Source organism: Bidens hawaiensis, unplaced genomic scaffold (assembly GCF_021521415.1).
Source record: "Bidens hawaiensis isolate Kalapana, Puna unplaced genomic scaffold, B.hawaiensis_p1.1 tig00006068_1, whole genome shotgun sequence".
Lineage (NCBI taxonomy): Eukaryota > Viridiplantae > Streptophyta > Magnoliopsida > Asterales > Asteraceae > Bidens > Bidens hawaiensis.
The window spans coordinates 892,366-916,138 of NW_027491401.1; the positions used below are offsets into that span (position 1 = coordinate 892,366).

General features: G+C 37.5%; 2 protein-coding genes across 3 annotated transcripts; one reads left to right on the forward strand and one right to left on the reverse strand.

The window, feature by feature from the left end:
- The first annotated feature begins 12,638 nt into the window (after positions 1–12,638).
- LOC143631429 (uncharacterized) lies at positions 12,639–18,924 on the forward strand. The gene is made up of 8 exons (XM_077100201.1): positions 12,639–13,115; positions 15,090–15,373; positions 15,460–15,588; positions 16,233–16,355; positions 17,405–17,512; positions 17,621–17,799; positions 17,894–18,017; positions 18,643–18,924. Exons 1-7 carry the CDS (start codon positions 12,701–12,703, stop codon positions 18,015–18,017), a joined length of 1,362 nt encoding a protein of 453 aa, XP_076956316.1. The 5' UTR covers positions 12,639–12,700; the 3' UTR covers positions 18,643–18,924.
- LOC143631430 (peptidyl-prolyl cis-trans isomerase CYP40-like) lies at positions 17,532–22,393 on the reverse strand. Of its 2 annotated transcripts, XM_077100202.1 has the most exons (9): positions 22,088–22,393; positions 20,719–21,219; positions 20,213–20,300; positions 18,831–18,883; positions 18,651–18,755; positions 18,496–18,571; positions 18,316–18,353; positions 18,161–18,221; positions 17,532–18,044 (listed from the first exon to the last, which is right to left on the reverse strand). In XM_077100202.1, the coding sequence occupies exons 1-8, from the start codon at positions 22,256–22,258 to the stop codon at positions 18,162–18,164; spliced, it is 1,092 nt and encodes a 363-aa protein (XP_076956317.1). In that variant the 5' UTR covers positions 22,259–22,393; the 3' UTR covers positions 17,532–18,044; position 18,161. The 2 variants fall into 2 exon arrangements, 1 of the variants encoding a protein (XP_076956317.1); XR_013153355.1 differs by lacking the exon at positions 17,532–18,044 and having other exon boundaries at positions 18,204–18,221; positions 18,656–18,755; positions 22,088–22,390.
- Between the last annotated feature and the right edge of the window lie 1,380 nt (positions 22,394–23,773).

The window sequence follows — 23,773 nt, forward strand, 5'->3', positions numbered from 1 at the left end:
TCATATACGTGTCATGTATTCATAACGTACACTACTAGCAATTATTCCCCGTAAGGGCATTTTGGTCAAAACACGATAATAAATTAGCAAGTATCATATTTCATGCATTTTCACAAAAACTCAGCAGCTATTTTCACCGAGACAGAAATCCTACTAGAAAGATTGTACTATTTCACCGATCATAGCAACTCAATTAATTTACCAAAAATCATCACAGAAGCACATATGTCTTAGGTTTCCAGAACATATTTTATTACATTTTTATTCCTAATAGTTTTCTCACAATCATCAAATCATTACAGCAAACTCATAACAGTCAGATTCATGCACAACATAATGTTATTTGCAATTCCCGTTAAACGAAAAATCCAATAAATGCAAGACCACTTGGGTTAGGTTCCTAACTCAATGAGTCAACTTCCAGAAGTGGAACCAACCCAATTGGTCTCGTAGTTCATGAGATATAACATTTACAACATAACCTAACAGCAGGTCTAACAGCTCAGCTTTGCACAACGTTTTTGTAAAATCATAAAAGTTAACTTCTACTTGTCCAAAAATTACAAACTTATACTTTATAGAAACTAGACTCAACCTAGTTTACTGCAGTACCCACAATCTCAACCAACTTTCACGTTTACACTTCGTTACAGTCACTTAAACATCGTATACACATTCTGTCCATAATCTGTTTGCATCCAAACTCAACATAATAACAATCTATGAACTATCATGCATCCATATAATCCTCTAGACTCCATAAACACCATTCATACACATCAATTACATATTACATACTTGATTAGGTTTTGTGTTTGAACTCAAATCAAAGACACAACAATCAACATGCAACAAGATTCAATCTACTTATCAAATCATCATTCAATCAACCACAATCATGTTAGCTATCTACATACACAAAATCGGCAGGTCTAGGGTTTGTGGTTAACCCAACAAACATCAAAATTAAGCTACAAGAATGTAAAGGATGATCAATTATACCTTCCTAGCACCTAGTTCTTGGATTAAACACTTGATTTCTTGATGTATGTGTGTGTGGAAGTCGACGGCAGCAAGGAGCAAAGGGGAGGGGGGGGGGGGGCGATCGGGTTGGGATTAATAATAATAATAGTTAGGGTTTAATTTTTAAGATTATATTTATAAACACACAAGTTACACTCAAGTCCCTCTACTTTCAAGTGTTGTTTTTCTAACTTAACTAACTTAGTTCTTGTTTCTTGTTTAGCATTACACACAATATAATCAAGTAACACATATGTTAACACATAATTATCACATAATTATTATGTTGACGTTTTTCGTTTATTCCTCAATCGTTTGCGTCAACTTGTTTGCGTTTCGGTGCAAATCCCGAAAGACTACACATGTAGTAAGTGTTAAGCGTCATTTAAACCTTAGTTTAAATGTAATGAAGTGTGCGTTATAGATTTAGTGATCTTAAGTTTGAATTGACGGAGTTGAGTTAACGGAGTTAACCTGAAATTGACGATTGTCACATCATTCCCATGTTAAAGAATTTTCGTTCCGAAAATTTGAGTCAAGTCGCGATGAGAGTCTGAAAGAGTAAGAGAAAAAAAAAATTTCAGTTTGTCATATCATCCCCTAGTAGAAAGAAATTTCGTCCCGAAATTTAATTCATACCTCCGGTGATGTCTGACGGTTTGCCCAGTTTCGCGGTTTTCTGTGTTTGGTTAGCTCTTCAAAAAGGTGAGGATACTTTTTCATCATTTGATCCTCGCGTTCCCACGTGAACTCCGGTCCACGTCTCGAGTTCCAACGAACCTTAACGATTGGAATTTTGCTGTGTTTGAGCGTTTTGGTTTCCCAATCCAAAATCTCGACTGGTTCCTCAATGAAACGTAACTGTTCATCAACTTGTAGTTCCTCCAAATGGACTACTTGGGTTTCATCAGATAGGCATTTCTTCAAATTTGATACGTGGAATACATCGTGTACGCCACTGAGTTCTGTTGGTAGGTCCAGTCGGTACGCCACCGGACCAATGCGCTCAGTTATCCGGTACGGACCAACATACCGTGGGTTGAGTTTGTTTCGCTTACCAAAGCGAACCACACCTTTCCAAGGTGAGACTTTGAGTAACACTCGATCGTTCACTTGAAATTCGAGAGGTTTTCGGCGCTTGTCTGCGTAACTCTTTTGGCGATCTCGTGCTGCTGCCATGCGATTTCGGATTTGAACAATCTTTTCCAAAGTTTCGAGTACCAGTTCCGGACCAGTGATTTGGCTGTCACCCACCTCTGCCCAGCAGAGTGGTGATCGACACTTCCTTCCGTACAGCGCTTCAAACGGTGCTGCCTTAATACTTGCGTGGTAGCTGTTATTGTACGAAAACTCTACCAAGGGTAAGTGGGGTTCCCAACTTTTTCCGAAATCCAAAACGCATGCACGCAACATATCCTCCAGGGTCTGAATAGTCCGTTCACTTTGCCCATCCGTCTGAGGATGGTATGCTGTACTCATATCGAGACGGGTGCCTAGTGCGCTTTGCAGCGACTTCCAAAAGTGCGAAGTGAAACGAGAATCTCGATCAGAAATGATTGAGACAGGCACTCCGTGTCTATACACTACTTCCTTCATGTAAACACGAGTCAGTCTTTCCATTTTGTCCGTTTCTTTAATTGCTAGGAAGTGTGCCGATTTAGTCAACCGGTCAACGATCACCCAGATGGTATCGCATCCCGTCGGTGTCTTAGGTAAACCCGTAATAAAATCCATTGAGATGTGTTCCCATTTCCACATTGGGAGTTCCGGTTGTTGCAGTAGACCAGATGGTTTCTGGTATTCTATCTTGACTCTGGCACAAGTCAAGCATTTGCTCACGTAGGTGGCAATGTCGGCTTTCATGTTCGGTCACCAGTAAAGTGCCTTTAAATCATGATACATTTTATCTGAGCCCGGGTGGATAGAATATCGGGACTTGTGAGCTTCGTCCATCACTAGAGTTCTCAACTCTCCGTATCGTGGAACCCAAATCAGGTTCTCAAAATATCGGACCCCGTCCGATCTGGTTTCAAGTTGCTTGTTCATGCCCCGCATGAGTTCCGATGGAAGATTGTCATCTTTCAAAGCTTCAAGTTGCGCATCGCGAATCTGATCGGGTAAGCTGGCATGAATCGTGAGTTGCAATGCTCTCACCCGTCTGGGTTTATCTGTTTCTTTTCTGCTGAGGGCGTCGGCCACCACATTGGCCTTGCCAGGGTGGTACTTGATGGCACAATCATAATCTTTGAGCAGCTCGACCCAACGACGCTGTCGCATGTTCAGCTCCTTCTGATCGTAGATATGCTGGAGACTCTTGTGGTTGGTGTAAATGGTAAACTTGGTTCCGTACAAGTAATGCCTCCATATCTTAAGAGCAAACACCACAGATCCGAGTTCCAAATCGTGAGTCGTGTAGTTCTTCTCGTGAACCCGTAGTTGTCGAGAGGCGTAGGCTATAACCTTCTCGAGTTGCATCAGCACACAACCGAGACCTTGTATAGATGCGTCACAGTATACCTCAAAATTTTCCGTTCCCTCGGGGAGGGCTAAAATAGGGGCGCTACAAAGCTTGGTTTTCAACAGTTGAAAAGCGGATTCTTGCGCGTCACCCCAATTGTACTTAGTGCCCTTGTGAGTCAAAGCGGTGAAGGGTTGAGCAATCTTTGAAAATCCCTCGATGAAACGCCGGTAGTAGCCGGCCAGTCCTAGGAATTGTCGCACCTCAGTCGGAGTCTTAGGTGCTTCCCAGTTTTTGATGGCCTCTACCTTACCGGGATCGACATGGATACCATTCTCGTTGATCACATGTCCTAAAAAGTGAACCTCGCGAAGCCAAAATTCACATTTCGAGAGTTTAGCATACAGTTGTTCCTTCTTCAATAGTTCCAGAATTACCCTTAAGTGCTCTTCGTGGTCAGTCTCGTTCTTGGAGTAGACGAGAATATCATCGATGAAAACAATCACAAACTTGTCGAGGTATGCCTTGCATACTCGATTCATGAGATCCATAAATACGGCTGGTGCGTTGGTTAGGCCAAAAGGCATAACTGAAAACTCGTAGTGACCATACCGTGTTCTGAAAGCCGTCTTTGAGATATCTTCTTCGCGCACTCTCAGCTGGTGGTAACCGGATCGCAGATCGATCTTCGAGTAGTAACTCGATCCTTGAAGCTGGTCAAACAAATCATCAATTCGGGGTAAAGGATAACGGTTCTTGACCGTCACCTTGTTCAATTCCCGGTAGTCGATGCACATTCGGAAAGTCCCGTCTTTCTTTCGGACAAACAAGACAGGGGCTCCCCACGGCGATGAGCTAGGTCGGATAAAACCCTTATCCAACAAATCTTGCAACTGAGTGGACAACTCCTGAAGTTCCGCCGGTGCGAGCCGATACGGGGCTCGTGCTATGGTTGCTGCACCGGGTGTCAACTCGATTTGAAATTCGACTTGACGAATAGGAGGGAGTCCGGGCAAATCCTCCGGGAAAACTTCCGGGAAGTCTCGCACAACAGGTATATCTTCAATTCGTTTCTCCTCCGCGGGTTTCTCAACAATCTGCGCCAAAATTGCCGGATGACCCTTTCGTAGATACTTCTGCGCCTTCATAAGGGTAATGACGCTGGTGGTCATGCCGCTTCTCTCGCCTCGGACCGAAATGATCTCGCCGGAAGGGGTGGTAATATGGACTATCTTATCGTGGCATATAATCCCCGCTCGGTTCTCTGATAACCAGTCCATGCCGACAACGACATCGAAACTACTAAGCGTAAAAGGAATAAGGTCGATATCAAAGACATGACCTAACAGTTTTAACTTACATCCCGCAAGTACATGAGTCGTTACTATAGTCTTACCGTCAGCTAATTCAACAGGAAACTTAGCATCTAACGGAATTGGAGTTACGTCTAAGAGTTAACTAAAGGCTTTCGACACAAAACTCCTATCAGCTCCAGTGTCAAACAATACAGAAGCAAAACAATCGTTTACAGGGAACTTACCAGTCACCACGTGCGGATCATTGCGGGCTTGACCCGACCCAATCACAAACGCTCTTCCCTTGCTATTGCTTCCACCATTACTGCCACTTCCATTACCCCCATTGTTGTCATTCTGTTTCAGCATGGGGCAATCTTTTCTGAAATGACCTTCCTGCCCACATTCAAAGCATCCTTTCGTCGTCATAGGTGGCTTAGGAGCACCCTTTGCCGCAAGGTCTCCTCTACATTCTTTCGCTTGGTAACCCATCTTTCCGCATCTCTGACACTTGGCACGGTCACACTGGCCAACATGATGATAGTTGCACCTGTTGCACTTTGGATATTTCCCAGCATATCCACTCGAAACCTGCCCGCTACCGTTGTTGTTGTTGTTGTGATTCTGAGTGTTAAAGCTCCGAGTGAATTCGGGCTTACGGTAGTGTTGTTGCGGTGGGAGGTTCGAGGATGAAGATCTGGTGTTGTCAAACTTCCTCTTCCTGCTGTTCGGGTTGCTGTTGCTGTTATTGTCGTTACTCTGGTTGTCACGGACTTTAACGGTCGAACCCCTAGGTGGTAATGCACCTTGGGTCACAGCCTGATCCGTCAGTTTGTGAGCTAAACGGATCGCTTGTTGTATCGTGGCTGGTCTGGAAGACGTCACCATGCCCTGAATCTGCGGTGCTAATCCATCAATGTACATTTCTATCCTCTTGCTCGGCGGATCCACCATTCGCGGACACATCACAGCCAACTCGTGCGAACTAGTAGTGTAGGCTTCGATTTTCGAACCCACCATCTTCAACGACCAAAATTCTGATTCTAACTTTGAAATCTCTTCTCTCGGACAATACTCCTCTCACATCATGTTTTTGAACTCCTCCCAGTTCATCGCGTTAGCCAGTTCCAACCCAAGGATCTGGACGTTTGAATTCCACCAAGTGAGGGCGGAATCCTCAAGTGTCCCAGCAGCGAATTTGACCCTACTGGCAGGGGGACAATTGCACATCTCAAATGCCGACTTAGCCTTCTCAGCCCAACGCAGGAAGCCTATAGCTCCCTCAGTGCCCTTAAACATACTGGGCTTGCAGTCAAGGTAGTTCTTGAAGGTACACCTTCCACTCTGACCTCCAGCTTGATTCTGAACGTGTGCGGCTAAAGCGGCCGCAACATGGTCGTTCAGCAGAGTTTGGAGTTCAGCTGCAGTCAAGCTGATGTTACCACGTCCTCGTCCAGCGTTTCTTCCAGCCATTTCCTAGAATCACAGTATAAAATGTTAGACATGAATTTTTCTTTCATATATAACACACCATACATGTAATAAAAAGATAGGTAAGAAAGAAATAAGAAACAACATCACATCACAACCACATATTAGTCTAAATAAAAGTTCATGATTAAAACCATTGTATTCGCTACAAAGTATTTCCAATCAATCCTTAAAAATCATAGAAAAATAATAGTTCGGATGGAGACAACCCCTCCATCTAAGTGTCATCATTACTAGATGTCGTCATCTGAGGACACCTCTGAGTGTGCCTCCTCCTCAGCCGGTTCTTCCTCTGGTTCTTCTTCGGGTTCCTCCTCGGGATCTTCCTCGGGATCTTCCTCAGGCTCCTCTTCGGGATCTTCTTCAGGTTCGGCCTCAGGCTCCGCCTCAGGCTCGGCCTCAGGCTCTGCCTCAGGTTCGGCTGCGTTCTGAGCAAGTTGCATTTGCAAGACATCGCAACGCTCCAACGCTATCTCAGTTCGGGTCCTTGCTTCTTGGAGTTGCTCTTGCAAGTCTATCATATCGGCTTGCATCTTCATCATAACCTTCATTTGCTGATCACTAGCCTCTCGCATTTCCTTCATTGCCGCTGCCATGCGGGCAATCTCCTCCTTAGTTTCGGTTCCGTCTTTTAACATTCTGGAAACGTTCTCCCCCGTATAGCGCATGTAACCCACGTCACGCTCCAAGCATGAAACAACAGCTGCGAGAACTCTCTCTACAGGTTCGGTTATGGGTGGCAGGGTGTTGGGATAAGCAGGGTGGTTCGGGTGAGGTAACGGGGGAACTTGTTCGCGATAGACCATACGTCTGATCGTGTTAGGGTACCAATCCCAGCTAACGTCGTTTTCGTAAATGCCTCCGGATAGGCGGTACCTCTTCGGTGCGGGAGCTTCGAGTTCCGGGACTACTCGGGGTGGTGAGGCGGTAGGTAACTGCGGTTCCTTCCCGTGAGCATGCGTCATCGAATCGGATGATGATGAGGGTGGCGTCGACATTCCTACAGGTAAGCCGTGTATGCGCGCGCGTATGAGTGAAAGAGGTAAAGAGATAAGATTACAAGACTACACAAACCTATGCAGTGCGTATCATTATAACTAATGGGTCGTCGCGGTTATAGTCTAGTATGCATGCAGCTTCTAGTTCGCTATAACCAATGGCTCTGATACCAATCTGTCACACCCTCAAAATCCACTAACGGAGTTTTACCGTCAAAGGGTGTGAACTGGCAGGATCGGAATCATCAGTTATAATCAAACCATAAAATAGAGTTTCAAAACCATGAAAACGTTTACGAGTAATTAAATATGGAAGCGTAAAAACCTTTAATCAAAAGTTGCATCACGCAGGACGACTTAAAACCAAAGATAATCGTTAAAAATAAGTTTGCAGGACAAAAGCGTTTTCAATCAATGCATGTTCCTAAACCGCGCGCCCGCCTCGGCTACCTGAGAATAACATACTAAAAGTGTCAACACAAGGTTGGTGAGTTCACAAGTTATATAAAAATAAATCGTTTAGCGTTTGCGTTCAGCGTTTTGCGTTAAGCGTTTTGCGTAACCACGTTACGGCGTTTTGCGTTACCAGATAGTGTTATGTCAAATTATATATCGATAGGTAGCTACTCTATACAACAAGTATTACTAAGTGTTCGACACCGAAGCTGACTCGTTTAGTAAGTGCCTTGTCACCAGGTCCTCCAGACCATGGTACGTGTTAGCCAAAATTACACCCGCTCGACCTCCAGTCGAGTTTAGCGTTGGGTGGGGTTTGTCAAACCCAGTAGTACTACTCAACAGTGACTCGCTATTCTAAATATTAACCGGTTCGATGTGTAGGACTTCAAATATTTCGTTTGCCACTTAGCCTTTACAAGTGATATATAATTTATAACAAAATCTTAAATGCGTTGTGGAGTATGTTATCTCCCCCAAGTGAAAAGCGTTTGAAAACAGTTTAAAGAGGGGAAAGTGAAACTCACTGTTTGCGAAGAATTTCCCAAAATAAATCACCAAGATGCGCGTCACCGAAAAACTCTCTCTAACGTTCTAAAACAACAAAGAGATTTTTCTAAGTGTCGGAATATTATCGAGTCTCTAGACCCGGCACACAATACCTATGCACATAACATGTTTCGTGTTTCGTTTGTGAATCGTGTGTGACTTTAACTATGTATTTGTGATACGTTACATGTGTAAGCAATCATATACGTGTCATGTATTCATAACGTACACTACTAGCAATTATTCCCCGTAAGGGCATTTTGGTCAAAACACGATAATAAATTAGCAAGTATCATATTTCATGCATTTTCACAAAAACTCAGCAGCTATTTTCACCGAGACAGAAATCCTACTAGAAAGATTGTACTATTTCACCGATCATAGCAACTCAATTAATTTACCAAAAATCATCACAGAAGCACATATGTCTTAGGTTTCCAGAACATATTTTATTACATTTTTATTCCTAATAGTTTTCTCACAATCATCAAATCATTACAGCAAACTCATAACAGTCAGATTCATGCACAACATAATGTTATTTGCAATTCCCGTTAAACGAAAAATCCAATAAATGCAAGACCACTTGGGTTAGGTTCCTAACTCAATGAGTCAACTTCCAGAAGTGGAACCAACCCAATTGGTCTCGTAGTTCATGAGATATAACATTTACAACATAACCTAACAGCAGGTCTAACAGCTCAGCTTTGCACAACGTTTTTGTAAAATCATAAAAGTTAACTTCTACTTGTCCAAAAATTACAAACTTATACTTTATAGAAACTAGACTCAACCTAGTTTACTGCAGTACCCACAATCTCAACCAACTTTCACGTTTACACTTCGTTACAGTCACTTAAACATCGTATACACATTCTGTCCATAATCTGTTTGCATCCAAACTCAACATAATAACAATCTATGAACTATCATGCATCCATATAATCCTCTAGACTCCATAAACACCATTCATACACATCAATTACATATTACATACTTGATTAGGTTTTGTGTTTGAACTCAAATCAAAGACACAACAATCAACATGCAACAAGATTCAATCTACTTATCAAATCATCATTCAATCAACCACAATCATGTTAGCTATCTACATACACAAAATCGGCAGGTCTAGGGTTTGTGGTTAACCCAACAAACATCAAAATTAAGCTACACGAATGTAAAGGATGATCAATTATACCTTCCTAGCACCTAGTTCTTGGATTAAACACTTGATTTCTTGATGTATGTGTGTGTGGAAGTCGACGGCAGCAAGGAGCAAAGGGGAGGGGGGGGGGGGGCCGATCGGGTTGGGATTAATAATAATAATAGTTAGGGTTTAATTTTTAAGGTTATATTTATAGACACAAAAGTTACACTCAAGTCTCTCTACTTTCAAGTGTTGTTTTTCTAACTTAACTAACTTAGTTCTTGTTTCTTGTTTAGCATTACACACAATATAATCAAGTAACACATATGTTAACACATAATTATCACATAATTATTATGTTGAATTTTTCGTTTATTCCTCAATCGTTTGCGTCAACTTGTTTGCGTTTCGGTGCAAATCCCGAAAGACTACACATGTAGTAAGTGTTAAGCGTCATTTAAACCCTAGTTTAAATGTAATGAAGTGTGCGTTATAGATTTAGTGATCTTAAGTTTGAATTGACGGAGTTGAGTTAACGGAGTTAACCTGAAATTGACGATTGTCACAGTTACAAACCTATTATCATTAATGGTGACATTTATGTCTAATTATAAATTGGTCAAACATATAAGATAGAAAGATTGTGGAGATTATAAACAAATAAATATAATAATATTGACAACGGAAACAAAAATTTTCCATAACCAACTGTAATATATCTATTTTTAGAATTCAAATGATTTTGGTGGAAAATCTTAAGGTTTAAATAAGTTTTTTTTTGGTGTTTGGTCAACATGACATGTGGCAGCCTAATAGAGAATATGTGAATGGAAAGTTGCTGACTGGATTGCACATGTAGACAGTCTAAAAGAAGGCCATGTGTACAATTGTATTGCTTTAATAGTATTTAAAGATTAAAGATTGGTTATGGGAGTATGGAGGCCGGGTCATGCCAACGGGCATTATCACATAGTGCAACATACACTTAATTTGAGAAGAACATGGTCAAAGTCGAAGAAAGCACTCTTGAATATATTTTCTTCCATTAAGCATGGTTTTCTTGCACTGATTGAGAATAGTGGGATGATATGGTAATCTTTAACGTACAAATGATGTAATTAAGCGGAGTTGACCAATCGCGAAAATGATGATCTAGGTTTAGTTTGTTGTGTGATATATTAGATATGTGATATGTCAATAGTGTCGGATTACAAATAGATCTATTTGTGTCAAGGCATCAACCTTATCCTCTACAGAATTTAATCATGTAACTCGTACGGCGTACACAACCATATTTGACCCATTTACTTAACATGTTGACAACTTGTAAACATTTATTAAGCGAGTAAGTGGATGATATTTTGTTTTAATTGAATTAAGTAGATTTAAATAATCCTCAACTTTCACCTTATATTTTTCCGACACTCTCAAACTAATGATGATGGGACACTAACTCCATCAGTTTTTTTGTTTTTTCTTTTGACGGGTATTTTTTAATTTGTGAAGATGCTATCCTAAATTTGAAAATAATAATAATAATAATTTATTTTTTTATTATTTTACTACGGTTAATTTAGATAAATTCATCACTACATGATTGAACTTTATTACACTATATATTAAAGGACTGTGTCGGTGTCATTGTAACATCTATAGTATTAATGGCAGTTTGGGTATTCTAGCAAGGCTTTTAGCTTTCATGTGCTTCAAGTTAGGTGTATCAGGTAGTAGGGAGTCTAAATATTTTCTTTCTAAAGTGAATTATATAAAGTTAAAAAAATATGTATTTAATTGATGATAATATTTAAACTTATTTATAAGAATATAAGTAATTTAGGATATATAATTTGATCTTGGGCCGCATGCCAGAAAAAAGTATATAAGGGATAAGAGCTTTTCTTATTTATATTCACTCTCATTCGTTACTCTCCTAATTAACCCTAAGCGATTGATTTTGATTATCATTATTATCATCCAATCATCGATCAACGGACAATAGCAGCAGCAGTGCTGTCTACGTGAAGGTCATGGAAGACGTGATCAACAAAGTTGGAAAAGAATTCATCAACAAAGATAGCCTTCTAAACCAAACCATAAGAACAAAAATTGTAGTTTACTCTTTTAGTTTTATACATATACAAAAACATTTGGCCAGAAATTGGCTGTAATCTCGCTGGAAACCGCTGATTTTCAGAAACCGTCGATTTTGACCAGAATCTCATATGGAAAACCTGATTAAGTCTAAATTATCTTGATTTTGTCTGGATTTGATCATTGACGGATTAATGAGCTGATTAGTCTAAAATTAATCAGTGAAATGAAAACTAACAATTAATTATGGATTAATTAATCGACGCTTAGTCTGAATTTTTACAACACTGTTTTAAACCGACCGACCCGTCACTTAAAAATTTAGAGCCCGAACACTGTCACACTCCCCACTCCATCTCCACCAATACACCAATAGCTGGTACATGTGCCCGATTGGACCGAAGAAGCGGTAGGTTTGTTTGAAAGCTAGGGTTAGTGGCTGTGATTCAGTAGTCGTATCGGCTTTGTTTCTTCATGGTATGATTGGTGGTTAAAAGCCATTTATCATAAAAATAATATACATATTATCGTCTAAAAATAATTGTATATATTTATACATATTAAAAAAATATATACATATTTAATCAGTGTCATGTCCCAAATACATATGTATACATGAATGGAATGTTATCTCCGCCATTCCGGCCCATTACATGGATTTTATCGATGCTGAAGGTAGCTTGCTTACCGAGCCACTCACTGGAGAAGATGGTCGCTAGGAAAGCGAAGCTGAATCAAATACAAAAGAAAAAAATTATTTAGCTATATCCTAAAAATGTTATGATACAGGGTGTGCGTATAAAAAGGGTGGGCTGGATATATATATATATATATATATATATATATATATATATATATATATATATATATCATTTTCTAAATAAAAACTGTTTGATAAATCCGATCATTTCTCTTTACGTTCAACAAAACACAAAATTGGTGTTATGTTTGGGTGTGCAAGAAACCGAAAAAAACGATCCGAAACAAAAAAACTAAACCGAACTGACGGTTTAGTTTTATGTTTTTGTAAAAACCGCACCAACGGCTTAGTTTTCGGTCATATAGAATTATTTGAATTTCAGTATATTCTCAAACACACTCACACTTCACTCCATTTCCAGTTTCCACCACCACGGCCTATAATAATAATAATAATAATATCTCCGGCAACAACCACCACCAACCACCAATGGCTTCTACCAATCGTTCAATCTCTCAACAAGCATTCAACGACTTAGTAACCGAAAACATAACCGATCTCGGTATGGAACCAAACGAAGCCCTAGCTGACGCAATTGAAACCCTAACTCTTCAAAACGTTGATCTCTCCGGCATTATAACCGATACACTTCCCGGCGAGTCCAATCCGGTGATTGAGGTGCTAGATCGAATCAAACAGTTGTTGTTACAGGTGTCTGATTGGACCGAAGAAGCGGTAGGTTTGTTTGAGAGGTTGTTGGAAGTGTTGAGAGATGGTTCGGGGAGTAACGGTGCGGTTGGTTCGAGGAATGGAGGTGTGGAGTTGATGTGTGGTGTGTGCTTGAAAGCGAGTGGTTCGGTAGTCGTATCGGCGGCTTTAGATGCGTTGGCTTTGTTTGTTCATGGTATGATATGATATGATTGGTTAAAAGCTAATTAAATGTATATGTTCACTTGATAATAATTGTATTAGCTAGCTAATTGTGACTGACTGAGAATAGAATAGAATAGAATAGAATGCTTAAATTGTGAATAAGTCGAGCCTAGTCCAAGGTCTTTTTGTTTCTTAGTGGTATGATTTTTGGTTAAAAGCTTAAATCTATATATATGTTTACTTGATGATAATTGTATTAGCTAGCTAATTGTATGTATATCCTCTGGCAACTGTGAATGACTGAGCATAGAATAGAATGCGCCTTGTTTCGAGCTCTTTCCTAAAGCTCGAACTCGGCTCATCAATAACCGGAGTTATTTTTGTTTCGTGTTAGATCAATCCTGACTGACTAAGAGTAGAATAGAATGTGAATAAGCAGTCGTATCGGCTTTAGATGCGTTGGCTTTGTTTCTTCATGGTATGTTTGGTTGGTTAAAAGCTTAAATCTATATAATGTTTACTTGATGATAATTGGATTATTAGCTAATTGTATGTATATCCTCGCATAGAATAGAATGCTTAAATTGTGAATAAGTAGAAGGTCATTAGTCATGTAGTAGTTCTTAGGGGTGCAAACCTAGTAGGAGTTCGTCTCGTTTTGACTTACAAGAGCTCGAGCTCGGCTCATCAATAACCAGAGTTATTTTTAACTGTGGTTATTGATAACTGTTTACTTGATAATTGTTTGTATTAGCTAATTGTATATCCTCTGGCAAGGCAACTGTGACTGAGCATAGAATAGAATGCTTAAATTGTGAATAAGTAGAAGGTCATTAGTCATGTAGTTCTTAGGGAAGAGCTCGCGCTCGGCTTGTTTCGAGCTCTTTTTCTAAAGCTCGAACTCGGGGCATCAATAATAAGCGGAGTTATTTTTGTTTCGTGTTAGATTATTCTTATCGGGCTGTGTGTGTGTGTATCCATGTAGTTCTTAGGGGTACAAACGAGTCAAGCCTAGTCCGAGATCATTTCGTTTTGACTTACAAGAGGTTGGGCTCCTCGGTTTGTTTCGAGCTCTTTTTCTAAAGCTCGAACTCGGTTCATCAATAACCGGAGTTATTTTTGTTTCGTGTTAGATCATTCCTATCGGGCTATGTGTGCGTGTATATCCTGACTGAGCATAGAATATAATGTGAATAAGTAGGTCATTATCTATGTAGTTCTTAGGGGTACAAAACAAACAAGTCAAGCCTAGTCCGAGCTCGACTAGGCTCGAGATCTCTAGTTTTGACTTACACCTTATCCCGATTGTAATAGATCGCATATTGCCAATTTTAGGAACCAAATTACATTTTATTACCTGTTGTAGCAATGGATAACCTATTAAACAGATAGAGATATAGCATGCCATTTTTCGCTTAGTTTTCAAAAACTGTTGATGTGGCAATTCAAAAACTTTTTCTCGTTTTAGTATTGTAGTATATTTGTATATGTCTTTTGTCTTTTGTCTTTTGATATGATCTAATAATCACTTTTAAATATAACATAATAAGTATATTAAGTAAGTATCAATCAATCAATCATACCCAGTAAAATCCCACCGACAGCAGAGCTATAGGTAGGGTCTGGGGAGGGTGGGATGTAGGCACACCGTACCTCTATCCAAAGGAATAAAGAGGTGGCTTCCAGAGAGACCCTCGGCTCTAAGAACATGTGTATGAAGCAAAAAAAGGAAATCAAAGTTTAACAGTTATATAAAAAACTACTACTAATTATAATAATATTAATAAAAAGGTCACAGTTTAACCGCAATATAAAAGCTAATAATAATAGCTAATAATAATAATAATAAAGTATGTAAGGGAAATACCATTATGTATAATAATATTAAGTAAGTAGATTAGTTAAAATGAGGTTGGTAGCTAAAAGTAGTTTCTATTTTGCATTTAGTTTAGCACGTGTTGCTAAACTGAGGAAAAGGTGTAAAGTTTGTTTCTATTTCATGCAGATCTTCAAAGTACAGAAACATTTAGGCAAAGTGGAGGACCAAAAATGTTAATGGAGATTCTAACCAAAGAAACGGAAAATGTGAATATCTTGAACAGTGGTTTTTCTGTTGTTGCTGCTGCTTCAACTGGTAATGAGGTTATTAAGGAATCTTTTGTGGAATTACACATAGATGAGTTAATGGTTACAATTATGAAGAAACATAACAAAGTATGCATTCCTAGTTTATATGATGCTATTAGAGTGCTTTTGGCTGCTGATGATAACCGTGTAGTGGCTTCACAAGTAAGTTAAACTAAGGTTCAATATTTTGGAGTTTATCCTATAATCTGTGTGTTTTTAAAAGAGATTCTTTATGTTTGCATTTTTAGGTTTATGGGTATGCTCGACAATTTGCCAAAGTTGGAATTGCTGAAGCTCTTGTCGAGTCATTGAATGATGGAATTAACTCACCAGGTCTTGTATCAGCAACTATTGCACTAAAAGCCGTTGCAGTGAATGTGAGTGCTAATATTCCAAATGCCGAATGAAATTTGTGTTTCATGCATCTACGAAATAGAAACTAGCTTTGCATTTTTTTCCCATTTTAGCAACCCAATTGCAATTATGTGCAAACTAGAAACCAATTTAGAATATAATTCTTGCAGTTTTTTCTTGTTTAAAGACAAGATTTCTTGTGTAATGAAGCATGATGACTTGTACAAATTTAAAGTTTAAAACTTTGATAGCTTAGTTTCTGAATAGTATATAGTGAATTTTACTTACTATGAAAAATAATCTATGTGCTAAGCATTTTAAATCACTAGTGTAAGTTATGTATTGGTTGTTTAAAATTTTGGGTGTTACACTAGAGTATATAATGAAAGGTCATGTGTTCAAATCCCATTGTTTGTGTGTTTTATTTAATTAAAAAACTTTCTTTTGTGTTTTATATGAATCATTTTAGTAACTTGTTAATTATTATTCTTTTCTTTGGTCCGTATCAGAGCTTTTGAAATTCAATCCAATTGGTAAAGTTTTTAAATTATTTATCACATAAATAAAAACGTGATTTATTTCTACACAACAATACACACTTGTTATATTCCTATACTATTAAGTATAACCAAATGGGTTTATAATTTTTGGTTGTTTTTGGTTTCAGGATGAAATATGCAGGACAGTTGCTGAAAAAGGTGGTATAGATTCATTACTCACTTGTATCGATGACTCTGGTGTACAAGGAAATAAAACTGTGGCTAAAGCTTGTTGCTCCTTATTATCAAAGGTTTGTCCGAATAATTATAAAGTTTCACTTGTATATATATTATCTGATCTAAACAAATTACAAGTTCCTTTCTCACAAATTACTAAACTTATAATTTTCATATTTCCTATATAGACAAAAGTAATGTTTTATATATTATGCATGCATGCCTTGAGCTTCAAAGCTTTTGATTAAACTTTAAAGCTTTTGACACATATTCTTGAAACTACTTAAAAAATCAACTTTATATGATATGCAAAACATGTATATGTGGATTTAGGGGCATTATTGTCATCTTATGCTCTTAAGAGATTTTATTCCTTTGATTTAGTACTTAGGGATGATGTTATTTGAAGTCAGCAAGTATCCTACTTTTTTCGTTAAGGCCACCTGCGTATTGAAACTACTTTATAGTTTATACACCATCCAAGTATGTATCCGATTTCATGCATTTTAAATCAAGTTAAAAACATGTCAGCTGACGAAAATGCCCTTAATTTTGTGTTGGGAAGACAAAAATTTAAAGTTATAAGCCTATAAGTTGAGGACGTTGGACACCCATTAAAGGTCATTTGTGTTTTTAATAATTCTAAGGCAGTTTTTATCATCCAACATGTTTTAATCATATATTGGTAAACAAAATGAAACCAACATGTTTTTAGCTATAACATGATGACACCCCATCAAAGGTAATCTTTGGTTTAAAGTGTCTTAAGGTCATTTTCATCATCCGACATGTTTTTAGCCTGAATTGGTAAAAATGAAACCATACAACTATTTCGCCGTCTGAGTGGCCTAAAGTAGTCTTCATATATGCATCGCCTTGATAAGAAAAGTTGAATATTGGGTGGCCTTTATAGTTATGAAATGACAAAAATAGCCCTAACATAAATGCTTTTGCCACATCTATAGTTATGAAATGACAAAAATCCATGAATCTATTATCTACTTAAAAAATTTAACCGTAGATGGATTGTCGGAAAATATTTAACCGTAATGGCAATTTTATTACTTTATGCTTCTTAACATGTAACACCCCTTGATATAATAAACATATGGTACTTAATTAGTTGGCAGGAAGCGACTTCAACAAGAGTGCCATTGTTGAAAAAGGAGGGTTAAATAGACTCATCACACTTTCTAACAGACTCGCCGATGATCCTTCCGTCCTCCAAGAGGTAAAACTTATATAACATATATCAAAATATAATTTCACATTAATTAATGGAATTTTTTCTAGCATCTTTATTACAACTTAAGATGAAGTACCCATGTCACAAATCCAGGTGATGACCATCATATGCACCCTGTGCTTGCGGTCACCCGCAACCGCATCTTTGGCAATGGAAGCAGGAGCAGGAGACCTTGCTATCCAATCAATGCAAAGGTTTCCTAACTCGTATCAACTGCAGAAAAACGCTTGCCTTATGATCCGTAATCTTGTTGCCAGAAATCCCGAAAACAGGTGGATTATTAATTTATTATTCTTTGCCACTAATTATATTGATTTCATTTTTAAATTTTTTTTTTTGTAAAAAATTGTTTTTTTTTCTGCACAGGCCGGTTTTATTAAGTAATGGTATTGAGAAGATAATAAGGAATGCTAAGGAAAGTAACAAAAGCTGTCGAGATGCAGCTGTTGCTGCTCTTCGAGACTTGGGGCTTGACAACTACAACTCTTAGGTGCGCCACTCGAACATATTTCATCGCCTGAAAAAAAGATAATGTTATTTCATTTAAAACTTTGATGTGATATATGTGATTCTTGTGTTGAGTTGATGAGGTTTATAAAACATTTTTTTTTCAATGGTGTCGAAAGTACAAACCTTATTTTGACGAAAAATAGTTAGCGTATGCTGCCTTCTCTTTCTTGAGTCTATTCGCAACCTGCAGGCGTTGTATATTTATTTAATTATTTTTAGGTAATCGTTGGAACCAACAATATGTTAAATATTAAATAACCGCAGCATCGGTCACATACTATCTTTTGTGCTGCGTTTAGCTCCCTTCTTATTCCAGCTGCAAACATATATGATTTAGTCAATAATCGGTTTTGAACTTTGAAATTTAGTCAATCTTATATCCGAATAATGCCAAAATAGTTTATTATATTATTTTTAAAATTATATTACGTATATAATCTTAAATGCGAGGGTCTAACCGTCATTTGGCTCGAGCTCTTTTGCTTTCTTGAAACTTTGTATTGCCTTATCGACCTCATTGAGTGCCATATACGCCTGCATGATACGATTAACATTTTTTATATCAATATGAAATACATGGATTCTAATTAACTGTTTTGATCTAGTTACCGACCTGACCTTGGCGAAACCAAGCCTTCACGTTGTTTGCACCGTCGCGCATTGCGAATTCGATGTCGATTAATGCTCCGTTCGCATCCCCGAGTTTCAGTTTACAAGCCTGATGATAATGAAATGTGTTCACAAGTTTTGTTTTGAATCTTGGTTATGTGATTGATTATTGTTGGAGACTTACAGCACTGTTTGTGAATATCTGTGCCTTCTTTCGCCCCACGGAAATAGTTCCTTCTGCAATTTATTATCGAGACGACGACTTGAAATATTAAATACTCGATTACAGTTTTATAATTTTAATAATTTCAAGTTTCTAACGACCTCAACATACTATTTATTGCAACTTTTTTAAAGTGATGTATATTAATATATTTCGCTAAACGTGCGAGTATCAACTATCACCTAATACCTCGCATGTCCCAATCCTGCAAAAAATTTAAACTAATCTTAAAAGACCCGCTATCCATATCGAATGTTTATCATCTCATGTGGTTAAAAAAAGTTATCTATTGGGATTTAGATTGCCTGATCCCGATTTAAAATTACCCTAAAAATCAATTATACAATTTTAATTAGCATACGATCATATTACACGTCTCAAATCTTTGGGTTCTTTTGCCATTCCTACCCTCGCGCTTCTTAAAAGTGCATTGGAATATACAAACTTAGACCCTGAAAAAAAATTTAAACAAATCTCAAAAGACCCATTACCCATCTCGAATGTTCGTAATCTCAAAAGACCCGTTACCGATCTTAAACTTACTATAAAAATATAAAAATTAATTATACAATTTTAATTAGGTTACTATCATATTACGCGTTTCAAATCTTTTGGGTTTTTTTGCCATCCCTACCCTCAGCGTTTCATAGAAGTGCATTGGTATATAAACTTAGACCAACCTTTAAAGAAAATAAGATTTGGTTGGGAAATGAATATGTGAAAAGTAGATACCCAACAAAAATCTCTTTATAGGTACAAAAAGTTAAAAGTGGGTAAAGTATGTGCATGTGTTACCTAGAAACATAATCAATTAGGAACCAGTTTGACAAGAACCATAACCGGTTTCAACCTTAATCGTAGGGTTGAAAACGGGTTGGCAAATAGCAACCCTCAGTTGCAACCAACCGGTAAAAACCGAACTAAACCGGTCAAACGAAACCTTTTTGAAACTGAACCTATCCTTTTCCACTTGAAAACCATTTTGAAACTGGAACCGGTTTTGACTTTTGTTGACCTAAATGGAACCTGTTCTATACACCTCTACACTAAGGTATATATTGTAGCCTCTACACTATTTATCGTCTAGTTTGTGATTATTATTATTATTATTATTATTATTATTATTATTATTATTATTATTATTAAGTGTGTGTGAGAGAGAGATACAAGGCTACAATATCATTACACCCCTAAAACAAGAACCCATCATTTGCTGACTGAGCGTCACATGACGTAAATCGTCCATTTTGTAGCACCTCCACTACACATAGTCTAAGATGGTTATTCTTGTAAAATAAAAAAAAAGCCAAATAAATAATAAATTGAATAAAATTTTAGTCTACCTTCACAAATTCCTTCTTTATCCCAGCAAACATCCAAATACCTCACAGCTTTCTTGTACTTTCTAAGAGCCATTTTATAATCTTGCTTCTGCACTTAAAACTTCAAAAAATAAGAATTTAAACTGCGGACGGCAATTGTTAACACGACCCAAACCTGACATGAAAAAAACATGTTTTGGGTTTACTAGCACAACTTGCTAAATATGGGTCGGGCTCGAGTTGAGCTGTATCAAATCAAGTTGACCTGTTAACCTGTTTAAATATTAAAAAAAAACTTTTATAATTATATATATTTCTTTTCGTTTACTTATTTGCTTTACCGACTCCACATTATAACCATTTTGTTTTCAAAAATTCTTTTTTTATAAATGGGTTAAACAGATCGTGTTAGGTTGGCCCGAATTTATTATTTGACACGAATAATAATATGGTTCCGGTTCAAGTTGCACATTTCAACCTGTCAACCCATCAACCCGACACGATTGATCACTTAATTACTCAACCACCTTAAAAGCTTCATTCCCACAAGCCCGAATCGAATCTACAGCACCAAACCACCACGAGACCTGACTCGGCCCGCTATCCACATCAGCGGGCCAGTCAGGATACTCGTCACCATCTTTAAAAAAATTCCCAACCCCGTCATCCTCCCCGTCTTTAATCTCCCCACAATCCTCAACAACAACATCAACAACGGGCCGATCATCGTCATCAGTCTCGACATGTTCAATCGCCTTAACGGTCCCCATTCCCTTAACAACTTTCCCAAACACAACATACTTCCCATCCAAATTCGGGGTTCGGGTTGTTGTAATAAGAAACTTGGACCCGTTCGTGTTCGGGCCTGAATTAACCATTGATAACATTCCTTTTCTTTCGTGTTTGAATTCGAAATTCTCGTCGTCGAATGCTGGCCCGTAGATTGACTCTCCGCCTGTACCGTCACCCGCGGTTATGTCTCCTCCTTCTATCTTGGAGCTTTTGATCAACTTGTGGAATTTAACACCCTGAAAACATTTAGTTGGATTTTGAATAATGAAATCAAACAAAAAAAATAAAACTAAAAATGTTGTAGACTGAACTCGGGATGAGATTGATACTGTACCGAAAATATACCGAAAATTTTCGATAAAAAAAGCATGAAAAAAGCAAGTACTGGTATCGGTACCGATTGTGTTCCGTACGGTACTATTCGGTATCAGTACCATTAAAATATACCGAAAATTTCGAAACTGAATGGTACCGATACCAAACCAGTACTGAACGAACACAATCGGTACTGGCACCGTTACAATTACCGAAAAACATCAAAACTGAATGGTATCGATAAAAAAACATGAAAAATTCGAGTACTGGTATCGGTACCAATTGTGTTCGATACGGCACTATTCGGTATCGGTACCATTAAAATATACTCAAATTTCTCAAAACTGAATGGTACCGATACCGAACCAGTACTGACCGAACACAATCGGTACTGGCACCATTACAATTACCGAAAAATATCGAAACCGAATGCTACCAATACCGAAAACATGAAAATCAAATACCGGTTCAGTATCGATATCATTGAAAATACCGAAAAATATCTATACTTAATGGTACCGATACTGAAAAAATGAAAATTGAGTACCGGTACCCTTAAAAATACTAAAAAACATGTAAATCGAGTAACGGTACCGATTCTGTCCAGTTCGGTATCGGTACCATTACAAATATCGAAAAACACCCAAACTGAATGGTACCGGTACCAAAACCATGAAAATCTAGTATCTGACACAAGTACAAATTGTGTTAGGTACCATACTGGACTACCGGTACTGTACCAGTACTCAGTCTAAAAATGTTCATCCCTATATTGAATTACATATTGACCTTGTAGTGAAGTGGAACACCAGTGATGGGGCTGGTACCTTTCTCCCCAGTACAAAGTGCCCGGAAATTTTCTGCGGTTTTCGGGACAATTTCGGTGAACAATTCGACAACGATTCGGCCTTCTAATTCGCCGCCGATGCTTATGTCTAGATAACATCTGCCTCTCTTCATATTATGGTGGTTTGAGAGTGTAATTTACTTGAATAAGATGAAGAAATGAAACCATAAAATGAAACTATGGTGTGTGTTGTGTTTATATATATATGAATGAATGAATGAATAATAATATTATGATAGTAATGATAATAATAATAATATTGGGATGGAATTGAATAATATAAAAAGACAAGGTGACACTCTTGTCTCCTGTTGGTCCTTGTTTCTTTTTGTTTCCGTGTTTGTTTCCACATTTTTCATTGGTCTTCTTTTTTACCATATTGGTCCATGTATTATTACTTTTGATGGAAAAGTACTCTTATTTTTACTGCGTTATTTTAAAGGGATAAACATTTGATGTCACTACGATTAAAAAATCAGCATAATACATGTGGTTTTCGTTGGACTTCACGCTATGGGGCGCGAAAGGGGGCGCCAAAGCCCCTTTACACCGCCGAGTGGCGCACGGGAGGGGGGGGGGGGATGGGTGCTTGACAACGATCGGCACTTTTGAGTGATTTTTGTGGGCCCTCCTTTTCACTCTCTCTCTCGCTCTCATTATATATATATATATATATATATATATATATATATATATATATATATATATATATATATATATATATATATTGATTTCTTTTGATAACCACTTTGAGTTTTAAGAACTCGAAAGAACTCAACGTAACAATTTTTTTTTCGAATTTTTTTACACATGTTTAATACGTAAGTGTAAGTGATGTACAAAAAAATACGGTATTTTTTTACACACCGAATCGACTTTTTACACATGTGTAACTAACGTTTAAACTTGTGTAATTATCCAAAATACTTATTCTCTCTCCTGCTTCATTTTTTAATTACATTTAATCTCAGCAACATTTTCATATCATTTAATTAAATATGTCGTCCAAAATTGAGTTCTTAAAGTTCTTAAAACTCACAATGGTTCTCAAAATAACCCTCCCTATATATATATATATATATATATATTATATGGTATGGTTAATGTAAAAAACAATATTTTTGTGAGAAGAATAAGAATAGATCTAGGCCCTTGGATCTCTGATCTAGAGGTTGAGATTGGTAGTTTCTAAATAATTGTATTGTTTCATATTTACGTTGTATAGTGTCATATTTAGGTGGTTTGTTTTATTTTAAAGATCTTCTCACAAAACACTTGTTTTTTATTTGAACTCTTTTATATATATATACATACATATATATATATGTATGTATGTATGTATATTGGGGCGATAAAGAAGCTTTAAATCACAACGGAGCGTTATAGAGAATGGTTTCGAAGCTCCATTTCTTAAAGCCCCTCCATAAGAACAACCTTATGATTGTATATTTCAAGATGTTTTTAATGATAAAGTATAAGTTTTCGCGTAATGCTTAGGTATAACATTTATGGATTTGTTTATGGGTATGGTATATATAATGTGTAGATATCGATTATACGAGATAAATTTGTTTGCGGTGTGGTTGAGTATTTGATATTTGATTATAGATATTAAACTACTATCTAAG